The 21,427-nt window shown below is 53.3% G+C and overlaps 4 protein-coding genes across 4 annotated transcripts; 3 read left to right on the forward strand and 1 right to left on the reverse strand.

Moving 5' to 3' along the window:
- Positions 1-5,281: 5,281 nt before the first annotated feature.
- UHO2_06506 (putative MAPKK kinase Kpp4) lies at positions 5,282-9,871 on the forward strand (the record flags this gene model as incomplete). Its single annotated transcript, XM_041554922.1, has 1 exon — positions 5,282-9,871. One exon carries the CDS (start codon positions 5,282-5,284, stop codon positions 9,869-9,871), a length of 4,590 nt encoding a protein of 1,529 aa, XP_041410856.1.
- Positions 9,872-10,464: 593 nt separating this feature from the next.
- UHO2_06507 (uncharacterized protein) lies at positions 10,465-10,869 on the forward strand (the record flags this gene model as incomplete). The annotated part of the gene is made up of 1 exon (XM_041554923.1): positions 10,465-10,869. The coding sequence occupies one exon, from the start codon at positions 10,465-10,467 to the stop codon at positions 10,867-10,869; it is 405 nt and encodes a 134-aa protein (XP_041410857.1).
- A 277-nt stretch (positions 10,870-11,146) lies between these two features.
- On the reverse strand, positions 11,147-15,202 carry UHO2_06508 (uncharacterized protein; the record flags this gene model as incomplete). The annotated part of the gene is made up of 1 exon (XM_041554924.1): positions 11,147-15,202. One exon carries the CDS (start codon positions 15,200-15,202, stop codon positions 11,147-11,149), a length of 4,056 nt encoding a protein of 1,351 aa, XP_041410858.1.
- Positions 15,203-16,549: 1,347 nt separating this feature from the next.
- On the forward strand, positions 16,550-19,843 carry UHO2_06509 (putative mrna export factor elf1; the record flags this gene model as incomplete). Its single annotated transcript, XM_041554925.1, has 1 exon — positions 16,550-19,843. One exon carries the CDS (start codon positions 16,550-16,552, stop codon positions 19,841-19,843), a length of 3,294 nt encoding a protein of 1,097 aa, XP_041410859.1.
- Positions 19,844-21,427: the final 1,584 nt, after the last annotated feature.

Here is a 21,427-nt window from a genome sequence, read left to right on the forward strand (position 1 = left end):
CTCCTCCTCATGACCTGTGTCGACTCCTTCGACACTGCTCCTCCTCCTCATGACCTGTGTCGACTTCCTGTCTCTCGAGCCCCTGAGTGGTAACCATCTGAGCTTGGTCCTCCTCATGGCTGCGCCTGCTCTTTGAGCTTGGTCCTCCTCGTGGCTGTGCCTGGTCCTCCTCGCATATGGGCTCAGTGCTCCTTTGCATGTGAATCCATAGGAGTCCATGGTCTCCATGGAGACTGCACTACGACCATGCTCTCTACTGGTATCGACTAGGTCTTCGATACCTGTGCTCCATCCATATGAACCAGTGACCCTCCTGCTTCTTGAGCATCCAGGCCCATGACAGCAAGCAGGTCCTGAGGAGGAGGAGCAGTGTCAAAGGAGTCAACACCACTCAGGAGGCACAAGGGTGCCAAACAAGCAGGATAGCAAGGAGGAGGAGCAGTGTCGAAGGAGTCGACACAGCTCAAGAGGCACAGGGGTGCCAAGCAAGCAGGAGAGGCCCCCTGAACAGTACTCGATGAAGAAGGTACTCTCTGGAGAGAGAGCAGGAGCAGCATCGCTGGTGATGCTGTGAAGAGGTATATAACCATGCTTTCTCATCATCAAAGGTCGAGTGGATCCTCATCCACTCTACACAACCATCATAACTAGTTATCACTTCAGCATAGTATATATTAGTTTCAGTCAGCATAGCAGCAATCTAGCAAGGTTGCTCCTCATCGTAGTGTGTGTGTTGTATCACCACTACCTGACATCCGAAGGCGCCCCATAGCAGGTTAGCAGTCCAGATCAAGATAGAACTGAAGGCAGTAGTCCACTGCGGTCCAGGGATCACCTCAAGCATCAGTCAACACACTGGACACTTGTGTCGATGCCACCAACCTTATCACCAACACCATCAACCTCATCATCATCAACACTCACACCAGACCTTGGTGTCATCATAACCTACACAGTGATATTGATCATGCCGAGCTACCCCTGAACAGAGTGTCCACAGAGGTCAGCTGAAACCTACGACAGTATATACAATGAACGCCACCCACTGTCATTGTGCAACTTGATAGTCACCAAGCAACTAGCTCTTTGAGACCGATACCAAGACAATAGCTGTCACACAGTTTGATAGTTACCAAGTATCTTGACAGACCGACCTGGGTTTCAGGCGCGAGACCCCTGACAGTATCAATACTATTACCGATTCTGTCGAATTATGCGACAGCGCTTGTGGTATTGCGATTCTTAATGAGATATGCAGTAGAGCTGTCTCTATTACTTTTCTTGCTCGAATCTGTGATTGTGATAATGCTATTGCAGATTTCGACTGACCACTGTTGGACACTCCATCCAGAGGTAGCTCGGCATGATCAATAACAATATGATGTTGGTGAACTTGATGATGACACCAAAGGTCTGGTGTGAATGTGATACTTGGTGGCATCAACACAAGTGTCCAGTGTGTCGACTAATGCTTGAGGTGATCCCTGGACTGCAGTGGACGACTGCCTTCGGTTCTATCTTTATCTGGACTGCTGGTTTGCTAAGAACCACCTTCAGATGTCAGGAAACAGTGATACAACACATGCACTTCGATGAGGAGCAATCTATTGATTACTACTATGCTGACTGTGAACTAATGATACTTATTTGCTTGAAGTAATACTAGTTGTTATGGTGTGTAGAGTGGATGGGGCTCCACTCGACCATTTGTGATGAGAAGGTATGACTATATATCTCTTCGCAGTGTCACCAGCAACACTGCTCCTGCTCTCTCTCTCCAGAGAGTACCCTCTTCATCGAGTACTGTACAGGGATCTCCAAGGAGGCTCCTCCTCTGTATCGAGCCTTGTCCCTCCTGTCTTTCCTGAGCTGTGTCGAGTTCATCGACACTGCTCTGTCAGGGGTCTCGCGCCTGAAACCCAGGTCGGTCTGTCGAGATACTCGGTGACTATCAAACTGTGCGACAGCTATTGTCTCAGTATCGGTGACTATCAAGTTGTGCAGTGACAGCAGGTGGTGTTCGTTGTATATACTATCATAGGTTTTGGCTGACCTCTGTGGACACTCTGTTCAGGGGTAGCTCAGCACGATCAATATCAATGCTTTGGTTATGATGACACCAAGGTCTGGTGTGAGTGTTGATGATGATGAGGTTGATGACATTGGTGATAAGGTTGGTGAGTGTTGATGATAATGAGGTTGATGGTGTTGGTGATAAGGTTGGTGGCATCAACATGAGTGTCCAGTGTGTTGACTTTGATGCTTGAAGTGATCCCCGGACTGCAGTGGACTACTGCCTTCGGTTCTATCTATATCCGGACCACTAACCTGCTATGGGGTGCCTACAGATGTCAGGTAGTGGTGATACAACACACACACTATGATGAGGAGCAACCTTGATAGATTGCTGCTATGCTGACTGTAACTAATGAGTACTTGTGTTTCTAAAGTATTGACTAGTTGTATGGTGAGTAGAGTGGATGAGGATCCACTCGACCTATGATGATGAGAAAGCATGGTTATATACCTCTTCACAGCATCACCAGTGATGCTGCTCCTGCTCTCTCTCCAGAGAGTACCTTCTTCATCGAGTACTGCTCAGGGGCCTCTCCTGCTTGGCACCCCTGTGCCTCTTGAGTGGTGTCGACTCCTTCGACACTGCTCCTCTTCCTCAGGACCTGCCTGCTAGTGTCCTATACACTGCTCCTTCTCCTTTGACCGGTGACAGTTCCTTTGACTCTTGTCTCTCGAGCCCCTGAGTGGTAACCATCTGAGCTTGGTCCTCTTTGTGGCTGTGCCTGCTCCTTGAGCTTGGTCCTCCTCATGGCTGTGCCTGGCCCTCCTCGCATGTGGCTTGTGTCCTCCTTTGCATGTGAGTCTGTAGGAGTCAATGGTCTCCATGGAGACTGCACTACGACCATGCTCTCTACTGGTATCGACTAGATCTTCGATACCTGTGCTCCTTCCATATGAACCCGTGACCCTCCTGCTTCTTGAGCATCCAGGCCCATGACATGCTCCTCCTCTTCATGTCCCTCTTGCCAGTGTCCTTTACACAGCTCTCCTTCCTTTGACCAGTGACAGTTCTCTTCTTCCCCTGTCCTGTGGGCCCCTGAGTGGTAACTGACTGCATGTCACTGAGCTCGGTCCCTCTCACATGTGAATCATCATACAGACCTCCTTACTACCGATCTCTGCAGAATCTGCCACACGATCTCGCTTACTGCAGATTCTGGTGGGATTTGTGATATCGATGATGCTCATGCCAATTTCGCTGCGATCTGCCATAGAGCTGATTCTACTGCTGATCTCAGTGAACTCTGTCACAGCTCCTACGATCTACCCGATCCCACGATTCCTGCACTACCTTCATATGAACTTCGGTCTTTCCTCGTTCTGCACACCCAGGCCCATGACACAAACCACAGCCATGAGCACTGTGATCATACAGCTTGCTGCCACAAATATCCATGGGTATGTCAGCTGAGCCATTTGAAGGCATGTCAGGCTCATCATCACTGGTGAAGTCAAGACTGGGAGTTGTGATAAGTGCTGTGGGATCAGCATTGAATTGGCCATTCATCATCTTGTGCATCCTTTCAAACCAAGCATACTTTGTTGACAGGGCAATGCAAGATACATAGGACTGTTTAAAATCGAAAGTATGAATCAGCATCCAAGCATACTATTGCAAGCAACAAAGATCACCAAAACTTACCAGGTTGGATGCATCCATGTCCTCCAGCAGCATACCAGCTCCAGTGAGTGAAAGCTTCTTCTTCTCCCTGTAGTATGTCTCTAGCAGCCACCTCAGCTTGGACTTGATGCAATTGGGATCAACAGATGCACCTGGGAAAATCATCTTGGAGATATCCTGAAAAATGGGATGTTTGCAAAGTTTGAGGGCTGGATTGCTCTCAGCCGATTCTTGAGATGGCAGCAGAGTGCACTGGTAGGAGTCATTGTTGTAGAGGATTGTGACAAGGTGAAGAACATTGGCACCCAACCATGTGAAGTTCTTCTTGCCTGTGGCAGATCTAGAGGCTCGAGTTGGACAGGAAGTGCAGATGTCAGGAGTGCTTGTAGAACCAGATTGAGACAGTGCAGGCACACTTTCAATGTGAGTTGCAGAGATCATAGGTGTAGAGGACTGGCATAACAACTCTGCAGAGATGTCACCAGAATCATCAGTGGAGGAGGTCATGTTGAATGAGTGCAAGGAAGAGGGAGTGAGCAAAAGTGCGATGAGACTGAGCAAAAGTGTGACAAGAGTGAGGAAAGGAGAGAAGATGTGGAGTGATAAAAAAACCGCATTTTTGCAAATGCACCTCCTGAGCTGTGTTTTTGAAAATGCGGTTTTTTTTTTTTTTTCCTTTGTGGAGCTTATGTAAGCTTTTGCGTTTTTTTTGAAAAATGCACTCTTGAAAAAACCCGGGTTTTTAAAAACGCAAAAACTTTGATACCCCCTCTAGGTCATGAAGTAGCATGCTCCCACACTCGGCATGTGCCACCACGATATAAAACCACGATATACAGGGTAGGAAGCAGGAGCGTGGCAAGTGAGAGTTGGTGGGCTTGGCCGAATTCGAAATAATTTAGACACGGAAATGCACTTGTTAGAGTGTGTGTGTGTGTAGTAAGTTTAAAAAGTATGTGAGATCGAAATAGAGCTCACACACCTTTGACTGTGGCTGAAGCTTCATTCGTGTGTTGGAGCCAGAGTTGCGGGCTCTAGAAATTAAGCTGCTACGTGCGCGCTGTTGCAAAAGCTCTCTCTATTGGCTCCTTCTGTGTTGCTTGATCGCTCAACACTCTTCCTCGTCGTCAACCAATTGTCTCGCTCTCCCTCTCGCATCCTACCCTCGACCTCACTATCTCAAAACCATTCGACTCCGCATCGTTGTCTTTGTCATCGACCACACCAACCAGCGAACAGGCCGCATCTCGGATCAGACCTGACTCAGTCAGTTGCTTGCATCTCCTTCACCACAGTCCTATACATCACCAGTCACCGTCAGATCCCTACCATCTCCCGCCGCCTACTTCCGTAGCATCGAATCAGCACTCGTCGCCGACTTCCAGCTCAGCACCGTCGTCGATGCTCGTCTCGACACGGCAACCCTAAGTAGAGCGGAGCACTGCAAAGTGTTATAACAAGCAGACCGCCAGCTCGTCGTACATTCCTGCTTTCGACTTTGACCTACTGAACAGCTCGCTCGAGACTCACCACATCTACCATATGAGCGCAGCCACGCCAACCAGCCCGGGCTTCCCTCTCACCATGGGCTCAGGCGCCATGACCTCCCATTTCGCAGGTCCATCTTCCACAGCAGGCAGTCCTCGCTCACGACCCACAACACCACTCTCAGCAGGCTTCAGTCCACCAGGACCCACATACGATCATCTTGCGAGATGGGAGGATGCAGACGTCGCAGCATGGCTCAACACTGCACGCCTAGCCCACTATGCCTCCATCTTTGCGGAGAACGACATTCGAGGTTCCGTGTTGCTCGATGTCGACCAGTCAGCATTAAAAGAGATGGGCGTCACCATGGTCAAGGACCGCGTTCGTATTCAAGCTGCCATCAAGCTGCTCAACAAGCGTTGTGCTGACGCTGCCATCGCTCGAAGACCTAGTCTAGCGACATTACCACCATTGTCGCCGCTAGCATCCCACGCACTCTACGCAAACGAAGGCGAGATCGAGTACCTACAGCACGACCATCACAGCGACCCATCGGCAGAGGATGCTGGTTCCAACTTTGGCATGAACTCAATGGGAATGCGACGTGGTCAGATGCGCCCACCACCCCTGACACTCAAACAGTCCACCTCTCGCGGCATGCCCGGCTATGCTTCGCCCGCCAACTCGCTCAACAACAGCCAAGGCTTCGGTCTCAGTGCTGCTCGCGGTCTCACTCCAGGCTCTGCACGTGGCAGCGTGTGGAACACTGTCTCCTCCTCTTCGAACTCGACCAAGTCTGGCAATGCTGATGGTGGCATGCATCGCAAAGTCAACTCGATCGGCAGCATGGTGGCACCTGCGATACCCGGTGCTTCTACTCTATCCAGCTCGCGGCATGCTCTCGGCGGCCACACGAGTGCCCAGAACGGCAGACCTAGCACTGCTACAGGTGCAAGTGGCTATTCGAATGGGCAAGGTTCGCATTCTTCACGAGCCGGCCTCACCTCGAGCAGTCCTACCGGTGCCTCGTTCGGCTCTGGCGTCAGCAGCAACCAGGCTCGTCCATCTACAGCAAGTGGAACACAGAACACCTACTCCAGCAGTATGGCTGCAAGCGGCTCTTCTGGCAGAGACAATTACTCGCCGCTCACACCCATCTCCGAGTCCAACTCGCACGGTACAACTCCAACCACTCCTTCCGGTATTCAGCAGCAGCAGCAGCAACAACAATCTGGCGGCTATTCAGTGGGCAGAGGACCATTTTCTGCTTCGCAACGTTACACCACATCTCCATCTTCTTCTTCGCAACAGCAGTCTTCTTCCGGACACTCCATCAGGCGCATCGACAGCGGCGAAGGCTACAACCTCATGGCCTCACAACTTGCAGGCTATCAGAACCCTAATCCGCCCACATTGGAAGACCTTAAGCGCAGAACGATCAAGTTCATCAGTGAGGAGGACAACACTACTCGTATCGTCAACGTCAGCGACTGTCGCGATGCCTACGATGTCATGGCTCGTGTGCTCAAGAAGTTTGGTAAGCCGCCTAGTGGTAACAGCTACACACCTACAGCTGATCAAGGTCCAACAGGCGATGAGCTTGGTGCAGCGGAGACTTGGGGCATCTTCGCTACAAGTGCCGACGGACAGAACACCAAAGCGCTCTCGGACAACGAACTCTTGGCTATCTGCCACGCTCCACAACCGCATGACCCACTCAGAGAACGTGGTCTGACCCTGCGAAGGATTCCCAACCACCTCCCGGGAGAAGACGCCCGCAGAGTGCCGCTGCGATCGGGCAGGAACAAGCTCGAGGCCTTCTTTGGAGAGCGCATGCCCGTCGCGCAGATGCAGCCCGCTGGTCCAGGATCAGCGCCGAACGGAGATGAGGGAGATGCAGGCAGTGTCACCATCAGTGGCAAGAAGATGAAGCGTGCCTCCACCGTCAGCATCATGTCTGGTCTTGGTGTCGGTCCTTTCAGCAGCAGTCATAATAATCGCGGCTCTGGCCATAGCAACAACCACCGAGATTCTACGAAAGCGGACGGCAAACTTGCACCGAAGAAAGAGGCCAAGCAGATCTCTCCAACAAGTATCACCAGCAAGCCAAGCAAGATCCGCAACTTTTTCGGCCAACGTCCTCCTTCCGAACTCATCAATACCAACCTTGCCGACTTCTTCCCTTCCACCGACTCGAAAGCTCTACAGCGTACTGCGAGAAGGTCCATCTACGGTCGAGCTTCCGCCAGTACACGTTCGAAGCGCAACAGTACTTGGAGTTTCGTTGCTGACCAAGATGCGCCGCCTCTGCCCAACAAGGAGTCGCTGGATGGTCGCCAGGCGCTCGAAAGATCATCGGCGTCCATCAGAGACCGCGGCACAACACCAATCATTCAGATCGGATACGACTCGCGCTCGGAAGATGGCCACTCGAACGACAATCATCGCCTGTCTCCCGGGTCCACATCTCATCTACAGCATCCGGTTACAGGGCCACCGACCCTGCCCCCGGTGGTGGGTCGCGACTCGTTGGACGATTGGTCACGCGATCTCAAGGCGGTTGGTTCGCCCGTGTCCGAATTCAGCTCTACCTTCCAGCCTAGCAAGCATAGCCACACCGGTCACTCGCAGCAAAATCATCATGCTGCCATGCAGCAGTCTTCATCGCAGACCAGCGGTTTCACCAGTCGACCTTCCACGTCGCGTCGTGCATCGGGTGAGAGTGCAAGAAGTCGACGCAGCTTGGCTTCGCAGGTGCGACACGGTCTCAGTGCTGCTCGCGAGCGCAATGCCGATGTGGCCAGTCTGTTAACCGTCGACGAGATTACGCAGGAGGTCGAGAACAGGAGAGAGAGCATCTCGCTCGCTGGTGCTGGTGGAGGTTGGGTGATGGACGAGGACGGTGTTCCTATCCCGATCCCGATCCCCGGCGCTTCATCGGCCAGGTCCTCCTCCGCTGCTGCTTCAATACGTCCTTTGAGCGGCATCTCATCAGCGTACGCTCATGTCAGTCATGTTGGGCACGAAAGTGAAGATGATGAACAGGCGAATCAGTCCTCTGACCTCGAGGGTTCGCCACGCACGACCAAGGCGCACACCATCGCATCAAAAGCTGCTTCTGTCCGTACTATGGCCAGCAATGCTGCGGATCGCACTTCCTCGGTGCTGCAAGCTCCCGGGGATGAGTCTGATCGTCATCTTGGTGACCCCATGGCCGTTGCACGAAGCACAACATCCCGTGCTAGCTCTGTCTCGGAACTTCGCCGTTCTGTTGACGACCATGGCGGCTATAGCGATGATGAATCCGGTTCCGACTTTACTGATTCGGATGTTGACTCGGATGGCTCTGATACCGATGAGGATGGTCAGGGCAGCGACGTCTATGTACCCTCAGCCAACAAGGCTCCTATCAAGTGGCACAAGGGTGCTCTCATCGGTGCCGGTTCTTTTGGTAACGTCTTTCTCGGTATGAATGCCAAAACCGGGCTTCTCATGGCCGTCAAACAAGTCGAACTCCCCTCCGGTGACTCACACCTCGACCAACGCAAAAAGGGCATGCTAGACGCCCTCGAATCCGAGATCAAACTCCTCAAGACCCTCGAGCACGAAAACATCGTCCAATACCTCGACTCTTTTGCCGACGGCTCCCATCTCAATATTTTCCTAGAATACGTTCCCGGAGGATCGATCGTTGCTCTTCTCCGCAACTACGGCGCTTTCGAAGAACCTCTCGTCCGCAACTTTGTCCGACAGATCCTAAAAGGTCTTTCCTTCCTCCACAACCGTGGGATTATGCATCGTGATATCAAAGGAGCCAACATTCTCGTTGACAACAAAGGAGGTATTAAGATCTCTGATTTTGGTATCTCTAAGAAGGTCGAATCGGATCTTGTTCTCGCCACGAACAAAGGCGGTGCTGGAGGCGCAGGCGCAGGCGGTGCAGCTCACCGACCTAGTTTGCAAGGAAGTGTATTCTGGATGGCACCAGAGGTGGTTAAGCAGACGAGCTACACGATTAAAGCGGATATCTGGTCGTTGGGTTGTCTAGTGGTAGAGATGATCTCGGGTACGCATCCATGGGCAGATTTGAATCAGATGCAAGCGTTGTTCCAGATTGGGATGGGGAGGAAACCGAGTTTGCCGGATGAGATCAGTAATGAGTGCAGGGACTTTTTGGAGAAAACTTTTGAGCTGGATTATAATAATAGGCCCAGTGCGGATGAATTATTGCAACATGCGTTTATGGGGTCGCAGATGACTTTTCCTACACCTCCTACGGGGAGTGGAGCGGGTGCGGGGGGCAGTGAAGATGATGTTAGCAATGCTGGTGGAGCAGGGGATGGTGGGGAGGTGGAGGGAGAAACAACAGCAACAGCGGCGAATGAGGGTGATTCGAGCATCTCGGCTTCAACGAGGGAGACTAAGGAAGGGAAGCGTCCGACTAGGTCGAAGTCTACAAGGCGGTTGGAGCGGGAGAAGAGGCATAAGGATGCTGCTGCTGCTGCTGCTGCTGCGGCCGCAGTGGGGGGAGTGGATTCCGGAACGCCAAACACTCCTACGAGCAGGACACCAGACGTTACCTCGCCGACAACACAAGGAGGCATGCCAGAAAGCATCTCCACCTCGTCTATTGCCACTGCTCGTGGCAATCCTCCTCCGGCTGAAGATGTTGCCGATGCTGAGTAGTTTAATCTCACGTCGTGAATGTCAAACCTTGTTTGAGACAATGACTTGACTGATTGGAGCAGGAAGGCATGAGACTGAGTAGGATGAAAGTGCGCTCCAGAGAGGACGAATTTGTGCCGATTCGCAAGACCTCCGTTTTTGAGCGGAGAACCTTGGCGGACCTTCTCGTTGTCATCAATCGACTCGACAAAAGGATGTACAGTAGCTGCGCACTGGCTTGAGTGAAATGAGATTTCTTCACTATGACAACCGGATCAGCAAGCGTTGCTACATTTCGGTGGGGACAAGAAACCATGCTTGCAGACGGACGTCTCCTGGGGCTGTGTCCAGGAGCATTGGATTCTTCTCAACCTTCCACTCTTCTATTGTTAAGAAGCCACTAATGACCTGAGGGGGAAGCTTAGACAATGAAAGAAAGGGTAAACCGTTGTATTCGATCTGAAGCATGCTCACACTTGGGAAGATGTTGTTTCCTTCGCTGGCATCCGTCGAATCAGGTCTCATGAGCCAGGCAAAAGCATTCTGTTGGTAGACGCTCTTATGCATAGTGCCTTTGAAACTTGCATTGTGATTGTCGTTTGCTACGAACGACAATGGCCGTGGTACTCCCACAGAGCGCTGATCTAGCAACTCTCACTTGCAAGAAAGCTGACGGAGGATGGTTCACTGGAAAGGAGGGATGGGTTGAACTGACTCGGAGCAACCAGGCTGGCTGTTATGTGGTAGCTATGGGCGACGAGGGCAAGAGAGACGCCCATCTCTCTGGGGGTTGGTCTACTGCCCTGGAGAAACACTACTTAACCATCTTTGAAGGCAGTGCTGTGTACCGTTCCTTTGCAGAGACTGGCATCAGATGCTTGGGATTTCTTGGTCTGTCAGAGTACGGCTCATATGACAGGGCAATAAAGTCAAGTGTTCCGCAACAATTCGTTTTCGTCACCATGCTATCGCCACCCGACGCCGACTCTCACTTAGTCCCACAATACAAGACATTCTAGCCAGGAATATGGGGCCGATGTGAGATTAGTGAGGCCTCATACAGCAACAGTCTTGATTCTATGTGTCTCGCGCAATCGAACTCGAGCAAATTTGCGAGTGACGTGTTGATCGTTCAGCTGTTGATGGGAAACAAGGTAGCGTGTGGTTGCGGCTCCTTCATGTCACTCTACAAGACAAGTAGACTCAATCTATAATAGCTCTTGACCTTAAATTGCTGGGTTCACAACAGGGTATCGATGTAGTAACTTATTCACCCAACGTTTCCTCCCGGGTCGGTCATTCCTCTGGACCTCGACGTGAACGAGATCGCACTCGCAACTGCAGAATCATGTCTTCTGCCACCGCCAAGGAGCGCTCCTTGGGTCTCGATTGGCCAGCGATATTATTTGAGACAGGGGCAGATTCAACCGAGTCGCCAGACTCGTGGCTGTCCTTGGTCAGAGGTGGGTTGAGCTCCATTGTCTTGACCCTCGGTCTCAATGACAACGCTTGGTCGTACTTTGCTGACCGCCTTGTTCTGGACTGCGACTCGGAACCGCTCTGAGTTTGTGGTTTAATTGTTGCTCTCTGTGCAACAGATAATAGAGTGGGGCCCAATCCCGCAAGCGTCTTGGCAGATGCCCCGCCAAGAGGCTCGTGCGCGACTGAAATCGATGAACTGGAAGACTGCAGAGCAAGGGAAAAGCGGCTCCGCTCACTAACGCTGGCTGTGGTGGGGGTGGTCTCTTTTGGTACGGTTCGGCTTCGGCGAGATGCGGCCTCCTTGGAAGGCGACTCAGGGATCACGAAGCGATCGGACCCCGTGCCCATCGCATGATGTGGGGTATCATCGGTCTCGCTGATTAGATCGGCTTTGATTTGCCTCGGCACCGACAAGCTGCGCCTTGGAACCCCAGCTTGGGATCGTCGTTGCCGGCTTTGACGGACATTGTCTTCATCATTATCGTTCGCGCGTGTATCGATGTCTCTCTCCACGGTGCTGGAGCGCGACGGAGGCACCAAAGCGAGACTTGTCTTTGGCCGACGCACAGGCGTTGCTCTGTAAGGAGACGTGCTGGTGGCTGGCAACGCGCGGAAAGGGGAGGACGAGTGTTGTGCGGATGGCGATGAGGAACCTGTTGATCGATTCGCGGCAGCTGCAGCCGAAAGCGTTCGCAGGCGTTGCACACTGACCGTGCCTGCGCCGAAGCGAGCTGCTGCTCGCAATTGACGCCTTGTCTTGAGCTGCTCTTGCCAAGCCTGCCAGCTCCGTCCGAGAAGTCGTGTACGAAGGATTCTCGTAGCTTGATTCGACAGCTGAGCATTCGGTAGGTTGCGTTGCCATTGCTGGAAGGTCTGCCCTTTCAGAGAAGTGTTTCGCATCCGAATTGCCGGCAACAAGAGAGTCTGTGATTTCCAAGTGTTGATTGCCCACTTCAAAGAGAGCTGTTGCCGAAGGATCAGCATGTCGTACTCTTGTGTCGCCAGCGCCCGATCTCTCAGCTTGTCTCGCCAAGCGGTGAGTGTAGCAACGAGCATTCTCTTCCGCGTGGAAGCGGCCAGCATCTCAGCTTTCTCCCGCCTTTCCTTGTGTTCCCTGGCGACGGCGAGCCAGTGTGAGAAGGTGCGCTTCTTCCGATCTTCTTCCTTGACGTCAATGTAGCTGTTCATCAAAGCCAACAGGTCGTCGTGACGCAAGCAGGCTTCAATCCAAGCGTAGAATGCCGCCTTGACGAGGCGCTTCTCTCTCTGCTCCTTGACCTCCAGTTCTCTGCTCCGCACTTCGATGATCCTGGCCACCCATCGGTTGAGGTAAGATCGAGCCAGCGCCTGGTCGCTATTGGCAAGTGACAGCTGCAGGAGGTTAGCCAGATGACGCTGTTTGTCTGAACGAGCGCGCCAGATCTCGTACACCTGCTGTACAAGACGCCGGTTGTGAGTGGCTTCTTTGCTATAGGCACGTTGCTCCCTGAGCTGACTGCGCCATCGCTGGAAAGCCGAACGGAGCGCGAAGAAGTCAGAAACAGCGACAGACTTCTGATGGAGCAGCCGGTGCTCCAGCTGCTTCTGTCGCCATGTGATGAAAGAGTCGCTACGAAGCCTCTCGTTGCGGCGGGCTTCAACCTCTGCCTCCCTATGGCGGATCTGATTGGTGAGATGACGCCATCGTCGCAAGCATGCAAGCTTTGTTGCTCCATTGCGGCGCTGGACGACAGCGGTTTCTCGCTGTTGCAAGCTCGTGGTCAAGGAGCGGTGGTGGTGCTTCCACTCATGGAAGGCAATTTCCAGTCGGCCTGCAGTGTGGACGCGCTCAAGGAGCGCAGCACGCGACAGCAGCTGCCAACGATGGAACGCGAATTGGAGCTTCGCTTGCTCGTTGCTCTTCTGCATGTTGACCGCCAGGTGCTCCAACTGAGCGATCTGTTGCCTGTGACGCTGCCATCCGGTCAGGATATTCTGCTTGAGTCTGCGCATGCGCCATCGAACCGCAAGCACTTCCTGCTTTCGAGCTTGTTGCCGCTGCTCGAGTGCACGTTGCCATCCATCAATCGTTGCCAGCTTCAGACGACGCTCTGCAAAGGCTTGGGAGAGTCGGGATAGCATGGCCATCTTTCGCCACGTGTGAAGTGCTTCTAAAGCCAAAAGACTGTCATGGTGGACACGAAATTGATTCAAAGCTTTAGTTTTGTCAAACCGGTCCGTCCACGCTTCCCACACTTGCGATAGGACTGCATACTTTCGCTTGGCTGTCATCATATTTTCCCGAGCTTGAAGCTGCTTGTTGTGTGATGAGCGCATCTGCCATAGAGCGAAGGCACCAGCTTGCAAGTGTCTGCGACGGACGCTGTCTGCAAGCCTTTCCCGGTAGTTGATTTTCCATCTGCTGAACGCGTGCACCAGAAGGCGAGTCTTGACTGCATTGCTCGTGGCGTAATAGGCTGTCCGCATGGACTCTTTCTTGAGCTCCTCCTTGCGTTCGACGAGAGTCTGCATACGAGTCTTCCACCGCCTGAAGGCTGTAAGGCTGCATCGCACCCGATCCGTCTTTGCACCTGTATGCCTGACATCGCTCTCGCGTCGAGTCTGTGCTCGCCACCTTTCCCAAGCTTTGTCGATCGTGACTCGGTCACTTGCATCGGCAGCGTTCTGTGTCTTTTCGAGCTGTTGACGGGTTAAGGTGATCCACCAGGCGAGACACATTTGAAGCAGACGACGAGCTTGCCATTGATCGGCCATGTCGAGTTGCTCGCTCCATCTTTCGAGCTCTTCTCTCTCTTGCATCTGCATATTTGACTGGCGAAGCATCGACCGCTCTAATTGAGAGGAGCGGACAAGCTCGTCGAAGCGTCGCTTGGCATCCGTGGGGAGCCTTGAGCTGAGGCCAGGGCTGGCAACGTCAATTGGAAGGGCTGACCTCGCAGTAACGGCGAGGTCGGGCGAGTCGGAGTCGCTGCTTCCGTCTGCACTTGACTCCGGATCGAGCAGACGGCTGAGGCGAGCCTGGATTGCGGAGATCGGATCTTTGGCATGAGATCGTGCCTGTGGAGTTGCTTCTGGTCTTTCACCTGGGTCGTCCAATGGATAGGATCTCGGTGACGCTCGGTGGGAGCTGTGTGGCATTTGCGGCGGACTGCTTGCGCGTGGAAGCAAGAGCCTATCGTGAGGAGGAAGAATGGGGCGTCCTTGATCGCTACGACGAGGGGTACGATCTGCAGGCAGCCCTGACATATGCCGCGCGGCGCGCACGTACTGGCGGTAAGAGTCGTCAACTTCACGGTCAGGATAGCGCTCGTCTAGATGCTGGGTTGAGTCGCTGGTGGCGGTGATGTTAGTGCTTTGTGTGACCGCGCTCTGGTCAGTCTCGTCACCACTGTTTGGATCGAGACCGAAGGCAAGACGCACCGAGTCCCAACGTTCCCGCCAATTTTTTCCCCTAACCTTGACGAGACTGAGCAGAATCGACCAAAGGTGGGCGTCCCAGTCGATCTTTGTGGTGCCATGACGGTTGCGTCGACTCAGCTCCTCGGCTACATGCGCTGCATACGCCGTCTTGAGTTGCGAGAAGTCGGCAGCATGATGCGGCAAGTGGTTGACGAGTCGATCGAAGAAGTCAATGTCATTATCGGTGAGATCCTTGAAGGCTTGATTGATCGAGAAGCGGGACGATGTAGAAGGCGGCGTAGTGGATGTTGAGACCGTGGTGCGAGAGGAGCTAGCCACAGAAGCTGCGGTGTGAGAAGCCGATGATATGGATGCTTGCAAGGGCGATTGCCTGAGTGGCGAAGGGTAGTGCGGCCGATGCACCGATTCGCGTAGCTGCGCAGCATGCAAGTTGCGACGAAGTTGGTCCATACCTAAGGCCGAGGCTGTGGTTGCGAATGATAGGAGTGATCGAGAGAGCGTTCGACTTGATCCGAGCGCAAGCTTGCTAAAAATTTCTCGTTTGGACAGTAGCTGATGGTGATGGAGAGATGATCACGCGAGGAAGGAGAAGGCGCTGCGAATGGGTTTCAAACGCCGACTTGGAGGACTAGTGCTTGACGATGTGCGATCCATCTTCTGGTCGAGCGAGAGATGTCGAGATGTTCGTCCAGCTACTTTGAGTCTGTGCGTCGGTATCGTTCCGGATTGTCACGGAGGATGGTGGGAACAGATCGCCTGCGATCGGACGTCAAGAGACGAAGCTTGAGACTGTTGAGCAGCAAGCCTGGTTGGAGGTAGGATGAATGACAACGAGAGCTTGAGCTTGCGATCCTATGGACGCTGGCATTCGCACAGCTCGAGCGTTCCAGGGTCTGACCGAGTTGCCGAGCTTCTCACACTGCGTACAGAGACCAACACTTTTCTTTTTTTTTTGGTCGGCCTTCTTCCGGCTGAGCGAAGGCAGAGAGTCGCGTCGCGTGCCGATCTTTAGCCCGATCTTTAGTCCGATCTTTGACCTGATCTTGAACCCGATCTTGAACCCTTTCTTGACAGATCTCGGATGTCGGCTTTTTGTGTTTGGCGATTTTTGGATTTTCAGCTTCACCCTGAACCTGAGGGATTGAACCCTAGGAGCCTTTTTCTTGTTCATTCCTGCTCTGCTGTGTGGGATTTCAAAGCGACAAAATCCGAGAAGGTCAAGAGGGAACGTGTGTTTGTGTCGCACACGTCCTGAGTGTCGATTCAGAAGAAAATCAGTCAGTCGCAATCGCAAAATTTCCTGAAAGAGAGAGAGAGAGAGCCCTTCAAAAAAAAATCTTGTCTGTCCGCCGCTACAGAACTCAGACCAACAGCAGACAGGAAATTTCAGGGCTCAGATTGCAGGAGGGCCAAAGTGTCACACACCCCTGAAGATCATAGCAGCCTTCCAACCTCCCTCTCTTCCCTCATCCCCGTCTATCGACAGTCCCTTGAGTCAATAGCTTCGCCTCTTTCTTTACAGGCGGCTCGAATTTCGGTCTTGTTTCTTGTTTCTCGTACACCACCACTCTTGGTTTCGGTCTCCTCAAAACGCGTTCAGCTTGCAATCAGCTGTATATCGAAAACGTCTTCGCCAGTCTTATTCGGAAAGCACCTTAACAGCATCCCCTGATCCTCTCATTGATACCCTTCGAGACGTCAAGCTAGACTCCTACTCTCTAAACCCGGGCCTTTCTCCGCTTTTGATAACACACTCCATCTCAATCTCCCCACCCAAAAGCGCAAACAGACACAACCATGTCCAGCGCAGCACAGGCTCTCGAAGCCATCTACAAAGCACCCTCCGCTGAAGAGTGCTACGCCGCCGCAGAGCAGCTCGCAGAATACATCAACAAGAACGGTCTCCGCGTCCTACAATCCGAAGGCATCCTCGACAGCCTCGTCAAGGCATCCAAAAACAAGAAGAGCGGATACGAGCGTGAAGCTGCTGCGATCGGCCTCGACGCCATCTTTGTCAAGGTCGGCGGCAAGAATGCTCCCAGCCCTCTTGGTGCTGAGCCATGGCTCCTCCACACCCTTCCCGCCATCCTCGAACTCTACGCCGACAAGGGCGAGGTCGTGCGTCAAGCTGCCGAGACCGCTGCTGGTTCCCTTCTCTCTCTTGTTCCTCCCGAGGCTGCACCCGAGTTCCTTGCCGTCCTCTACGAGGTTCTCGGTTCCGGTAGCGCAAAATGGCAGGCTAAGGTGGGCGCACTCAAGTTGCTTGGCCGTCTCAGTGGTTCCGCCAGCGAGCAGATCGGTGACGAGCTCGTCGAACTCATCCCCTACCTTACCAAGGCCATGCACGAGACTAAATCAGAAATCTCCAAGCAGGCAAGAAAGACAGCTATCAAGGTTTGCGAAGCGTGTCTCGATAACAAGGACATTCGACCTTTCATTCCAGATCTCGTTGGTTGCATGGCTCAGCCCGACGCGGTCACTGAATGCATCAAGAAGCTCTCCGGTACCACTTTTGTCGCTGAGGTCACTGGCCCTGCGCTTGCCGTCATGGTTCCTTTGCTTTCGCGTGCCCTCAACGAGCGTAGCCAGAATGTGCAGCGACAGACCGTTGTCGTCGTTGACAACCTCTGCAAGCTGGTGCGCGACCCCTACGAGGCTGCCAAGTTCTTGCCCGAGCTCACTCCCGGTGTCGAGCGTATCCACAAGGGTGCCAGTTTCCCTGAGGTCCGTGAACACGCCAAGAGTGCCCTCGACACTCTCACTGCCGCTACTGCTGCCGTCGGCGCTAACGCCGTGACTGAGGACCCCAAGAAGGTCTTTGACCAGCACCGAGCTGCTGCCCTCGATGCCGTGATCGCTGCCGTCCAGGCTTACGTGTCCGAAGAGCACGCCAACCTCAAGAGCGACACCTTCGCCCTAACTGGTCTCGAATACCTCGCCAAGTGCATCGTCCGTCTTGCTAACAAGCGTGTCCTTCACGCTGGTGCATGGGAGGATGTCTACGTCCAGCCTTACCTGCGCAGGATCTGCAAGGATGCCGAGGCTGCCCAGACTTCCACTGCTGATCTCCGCAAGACCTACGTCGAACTTGACAAGGCTCGCTTCGGAAACTCCGAAGAGGAGGATGACGATGAGGCTGGCGAGTGCCTTTGCCGTACCGAGTTCTCGCTCGCTTACGGTGGTCTTCTCTTGCTCAACCACACTACCCTCAAGCTCTACCGCGGTCACCGTTACGGTGTAGTCGCTGCCAACGGTAGTGGTAAGTCGACATTGCTCAAGGCGATGCGCGACGGCAAGGTTGAGGGCTACCCCACCCAGGATCAAGTGCGTACCGTCATGGTTGAGCACAGCTTGCAGGGCGAGGATGGTTCTACTCCCATCATCGACTTCATTGCCAACAGCAAGGAGTTCGTCAGCAAGACTCGCGAGCAGATCGCCGAGAAGCTGCGTGAAGTCGGCTTCGATGACGAGAAGCAAAAGAACCCCGTCTCTTCGCTTTCCGGTGGATGGAAGATGAAGCTCGAGCTTGCTCGTGCCATGCTTTCCGACGCAGTTGTCTATCTTCTCGACGAGCCCACCAACCATCTGGACGTCCAGTCGATCGCTTGGCTTGAGAACTTCCTCGTCACCAACAACCAGATCACCGTCGTCACCGTCTCGCACGACTCAGGCTTCCTCGATAACATCTGCACCGACATCATCCACTATGAGAAGAAGAAGTTGCGCTACTACAAGGGTAACCTCTCTGACTTTGTCAAGACCAAACCAGAAGCCAAGGCTTACTACTCGCTTGCCGCGACCACGGTCAAGTTCTCGTTCCCTCCTCCCGGTTCGCTGATGGGAGTGCGTTCCAGCACACGTACCATCCTCAAGATGTCCAACTGTACCTTCACCTACCCTGGCATGAGCAAGCCATCTCTCAACGAGACCTCGTGTGCTATCAGCCTTTCGAGCCGTGTCGGTGTGCTGGGTCCGAACGGTGCTGGTAAGAGTACCCTGATCAAGGTGTTGACCGGTGAAGTCGTACCTCAGCAGGGTAAGGTGGAGAAGCACCCCAACTTGCGTATTGCCATGATGGCTCAGCACGCTTTCCACCACTTGGAGCAGCATCTGGAGAAGTCGGCCGTCGAGTACATTGCTTGGCGTTACCAGGATGGTCACGACCGAGAGATGACCGAGAAGGCTTCGCGTAAGATGACCGACGAGGAGAAGGCGCAGATGGAGACGCCGATCAAGTCGACCACAGGCGAGTCGCGCAAGGTCGAGTACATTGTCGGTCGTCAAAAGCTGAAAAAGTCGTACCAGTACGAGATCAAGTGGGTTGGTTATGAGCACAAGCACAACTCGTGGATCCCTCGTGAGCGTTTACTCGAACTCGGATTCAGCAAGCTCGTCCAGCAGTTTGACGACTTTGAGGCATCGCGAGAGGGTGCTGGTTCGCGAGAGATCAGTGTTAAGCTCATCCGACAGCATCTCGAGGCGGTTGGTCTGCAGGGTGAGATCGCTCAGCACCACGCTGTTGGCGGATACTCTGGTGGTCAGAAGGTCAAGGTGGTGCTTGCTGCTGCCATGTGGAACAACCCTCAAGTTCTCGTGCTCGACGAGCCTACCAACTACTTGGATCGTGATGCCCTTGGTGGTTTGGCCACTGCTATCCGCGACTGGGCGGGTGCAGTGGTGATCATCTCGCACAACATGGAGTTCGTCGGTGCGCTCTGCCCCGAAATCTGGAACGTCGACCACGGTCGCATCACCAACAGGACCAAGGGTTCGGTTGCCGAAGGTGCATTCTTGGACGAGATGGAGAACGCTTCCACTCCTGGTGCTTCTGTTCCTGGTACACCTATGCCAGGCAGCACTGCAGCTTCACGTCTCGCCTCCAAGGCAGGTACACCTGTTTCGTCGGCTGCCCCCACACCGGCAGGTTCGGGCGATGAGGGTGATCAGGACATGAGCAAGTTCAAGGCCAAGAAGGGCAAGAAGAAGATGACGCGTAACGACAAAAAGGCACAGGAGGAACGTCGTCGTTTGCGTCTCAGCCGATGGCTTACATACGGTGGTGAGCGTGAAGCCGACACTGATGACGAGTAAAGGCGTTTGACATTGATATCATGCAAATAGATTTCTCGGTAGCAATATAGATTAAGAACAGTATAGTATCTCTTGTTCTCATCGCGTGAAAGATTGGTTAAGATTTGAAGGAAGAAGGAGAGCTTTCAGTTCAAAAGCAGTCGCGAAGAGAAGCTGCAATGCGACCGATCTGACGATGTTGGCGGTTGTCGGTGGATTCCGACCTGGCGGACGAGGTTAGATGGGGTAGAAAGGCAGCTCCGATGGCCTGAGCGTGGAGACTCTCTCTCTCAGTGAGGGTGAAAGCAAATTGAGATTCGCCGAAATTTATGGTTGGTGTGGCGCTTCTGACCCGCATGTTCTGCTTGACTGTCAGCGGGAAAGTTAGGCGGGTGCCTGTGTCACTTGCTTCTTATCTTTGGCAGGAGACAATTGTTATCAAGCCAATCAAAATTCACGAATTTCAGAGACCGGCGTGGAGAGTCAAGTCTAGGATGGGAAAGCTATTTGAGCTTTGCAGTCGGGATGAGACTTTTGAGCGACAATCTTGCTCTTGACCCGTGACAGTCATGATGGAAGCAGTGTCTTGCAGCTTGAGAACTGATCTTGGTATGAGAGTAGCTTTGTTGTAAAGCTGTGTCGAATAGAGACGTCCCAACCGCGAACAGTGTAGAAGGAGACATCGAGGAAGACTGTGTGAAAAGATGAGGGAGCGGCTTTGGCCCAGAATTGTCGAATATCCCGGTCGGTGTTGGAAGGCGCTGGGATTGAGTCTCGGACGATGCTTGGGCCAAGAGGGGGATGTCGACGATCCTGACCATGTTCGCCGGTCCTTTGGAATCCGGCTAGATGGATGTTGCTGAGAGTCAAATGCTAGATGACATTCGATGGAATGCCAAGACCGACTGAGCGGTACTAGGAGGATGAGTGGGTGCAATGATCAACTGAATGGTAGCAGGCTACACACGGACCAAGTTCGGTCGGTGGCGACTTGGATTTGCCAAGGACGAGATGGCTGATGTGTGTCTCCTCATTATTCAACACCTTGATCGCTTGGATCAAATCCTTGTTTGCTTTGTGAATCCAACATCATTACCACCACCCGCAAAACTGTGGCTTGGCTTGTGAACGGTCACCGTCCTCGCCTGAACCCGGCGTGGATCCCGCTCTGGTGCTCGGCTGTCGAATTTGGCAAGGAACGCTGGTCGTTACTTGGACGGTGGGCACCTTCCTTCCCTTTCCCTGGTAGGCAGGCAGGCCAAACAGCCCGAGAGAGCTTTCGCAAGTCAGTCAAGTGATGACTGCGCTTTCGGCCTTTCCGCCGCCACGCCTCGGTTCCCTTTTCTTCCTTTTCCTTTTCTTTATATTGTATTTCTCCAAGAATTCACGCTCAATTTTTAGCTTCAGGCGGTTGGGCGGTCAGGCGGTTGGGCGGTCAGGCGGTTGGGCGGTTGGGCTGTGTGTGCTGCTGCTATTGCTGCTGCTACCGCTTCTCTGCTGCTTGGATGCCGGCTGACGATTTTTTAGTCTCACCTCGCTTTTCTCCCACCGTGTTTTGTCTCTGAAAATCAACTGTGAATCGATAGTTTGGATTGATCGCTCGAA

The sequence above is a fragment of the Ustilago hordei genome (genome assembly GCF_900519145.1).
Source record: "Ustilago hordei strain Uho2 genome assembly, contig: UHO2_contig_19, whole genome shotgun sequence".
Classification (NCBI taxonomy): Eukaryota; Fungi; Basidiomycota; class Ustilaginomycetes; order Ustilaginales; family Ustilaginaceae; genus Ustilago; species Ustilago hordei.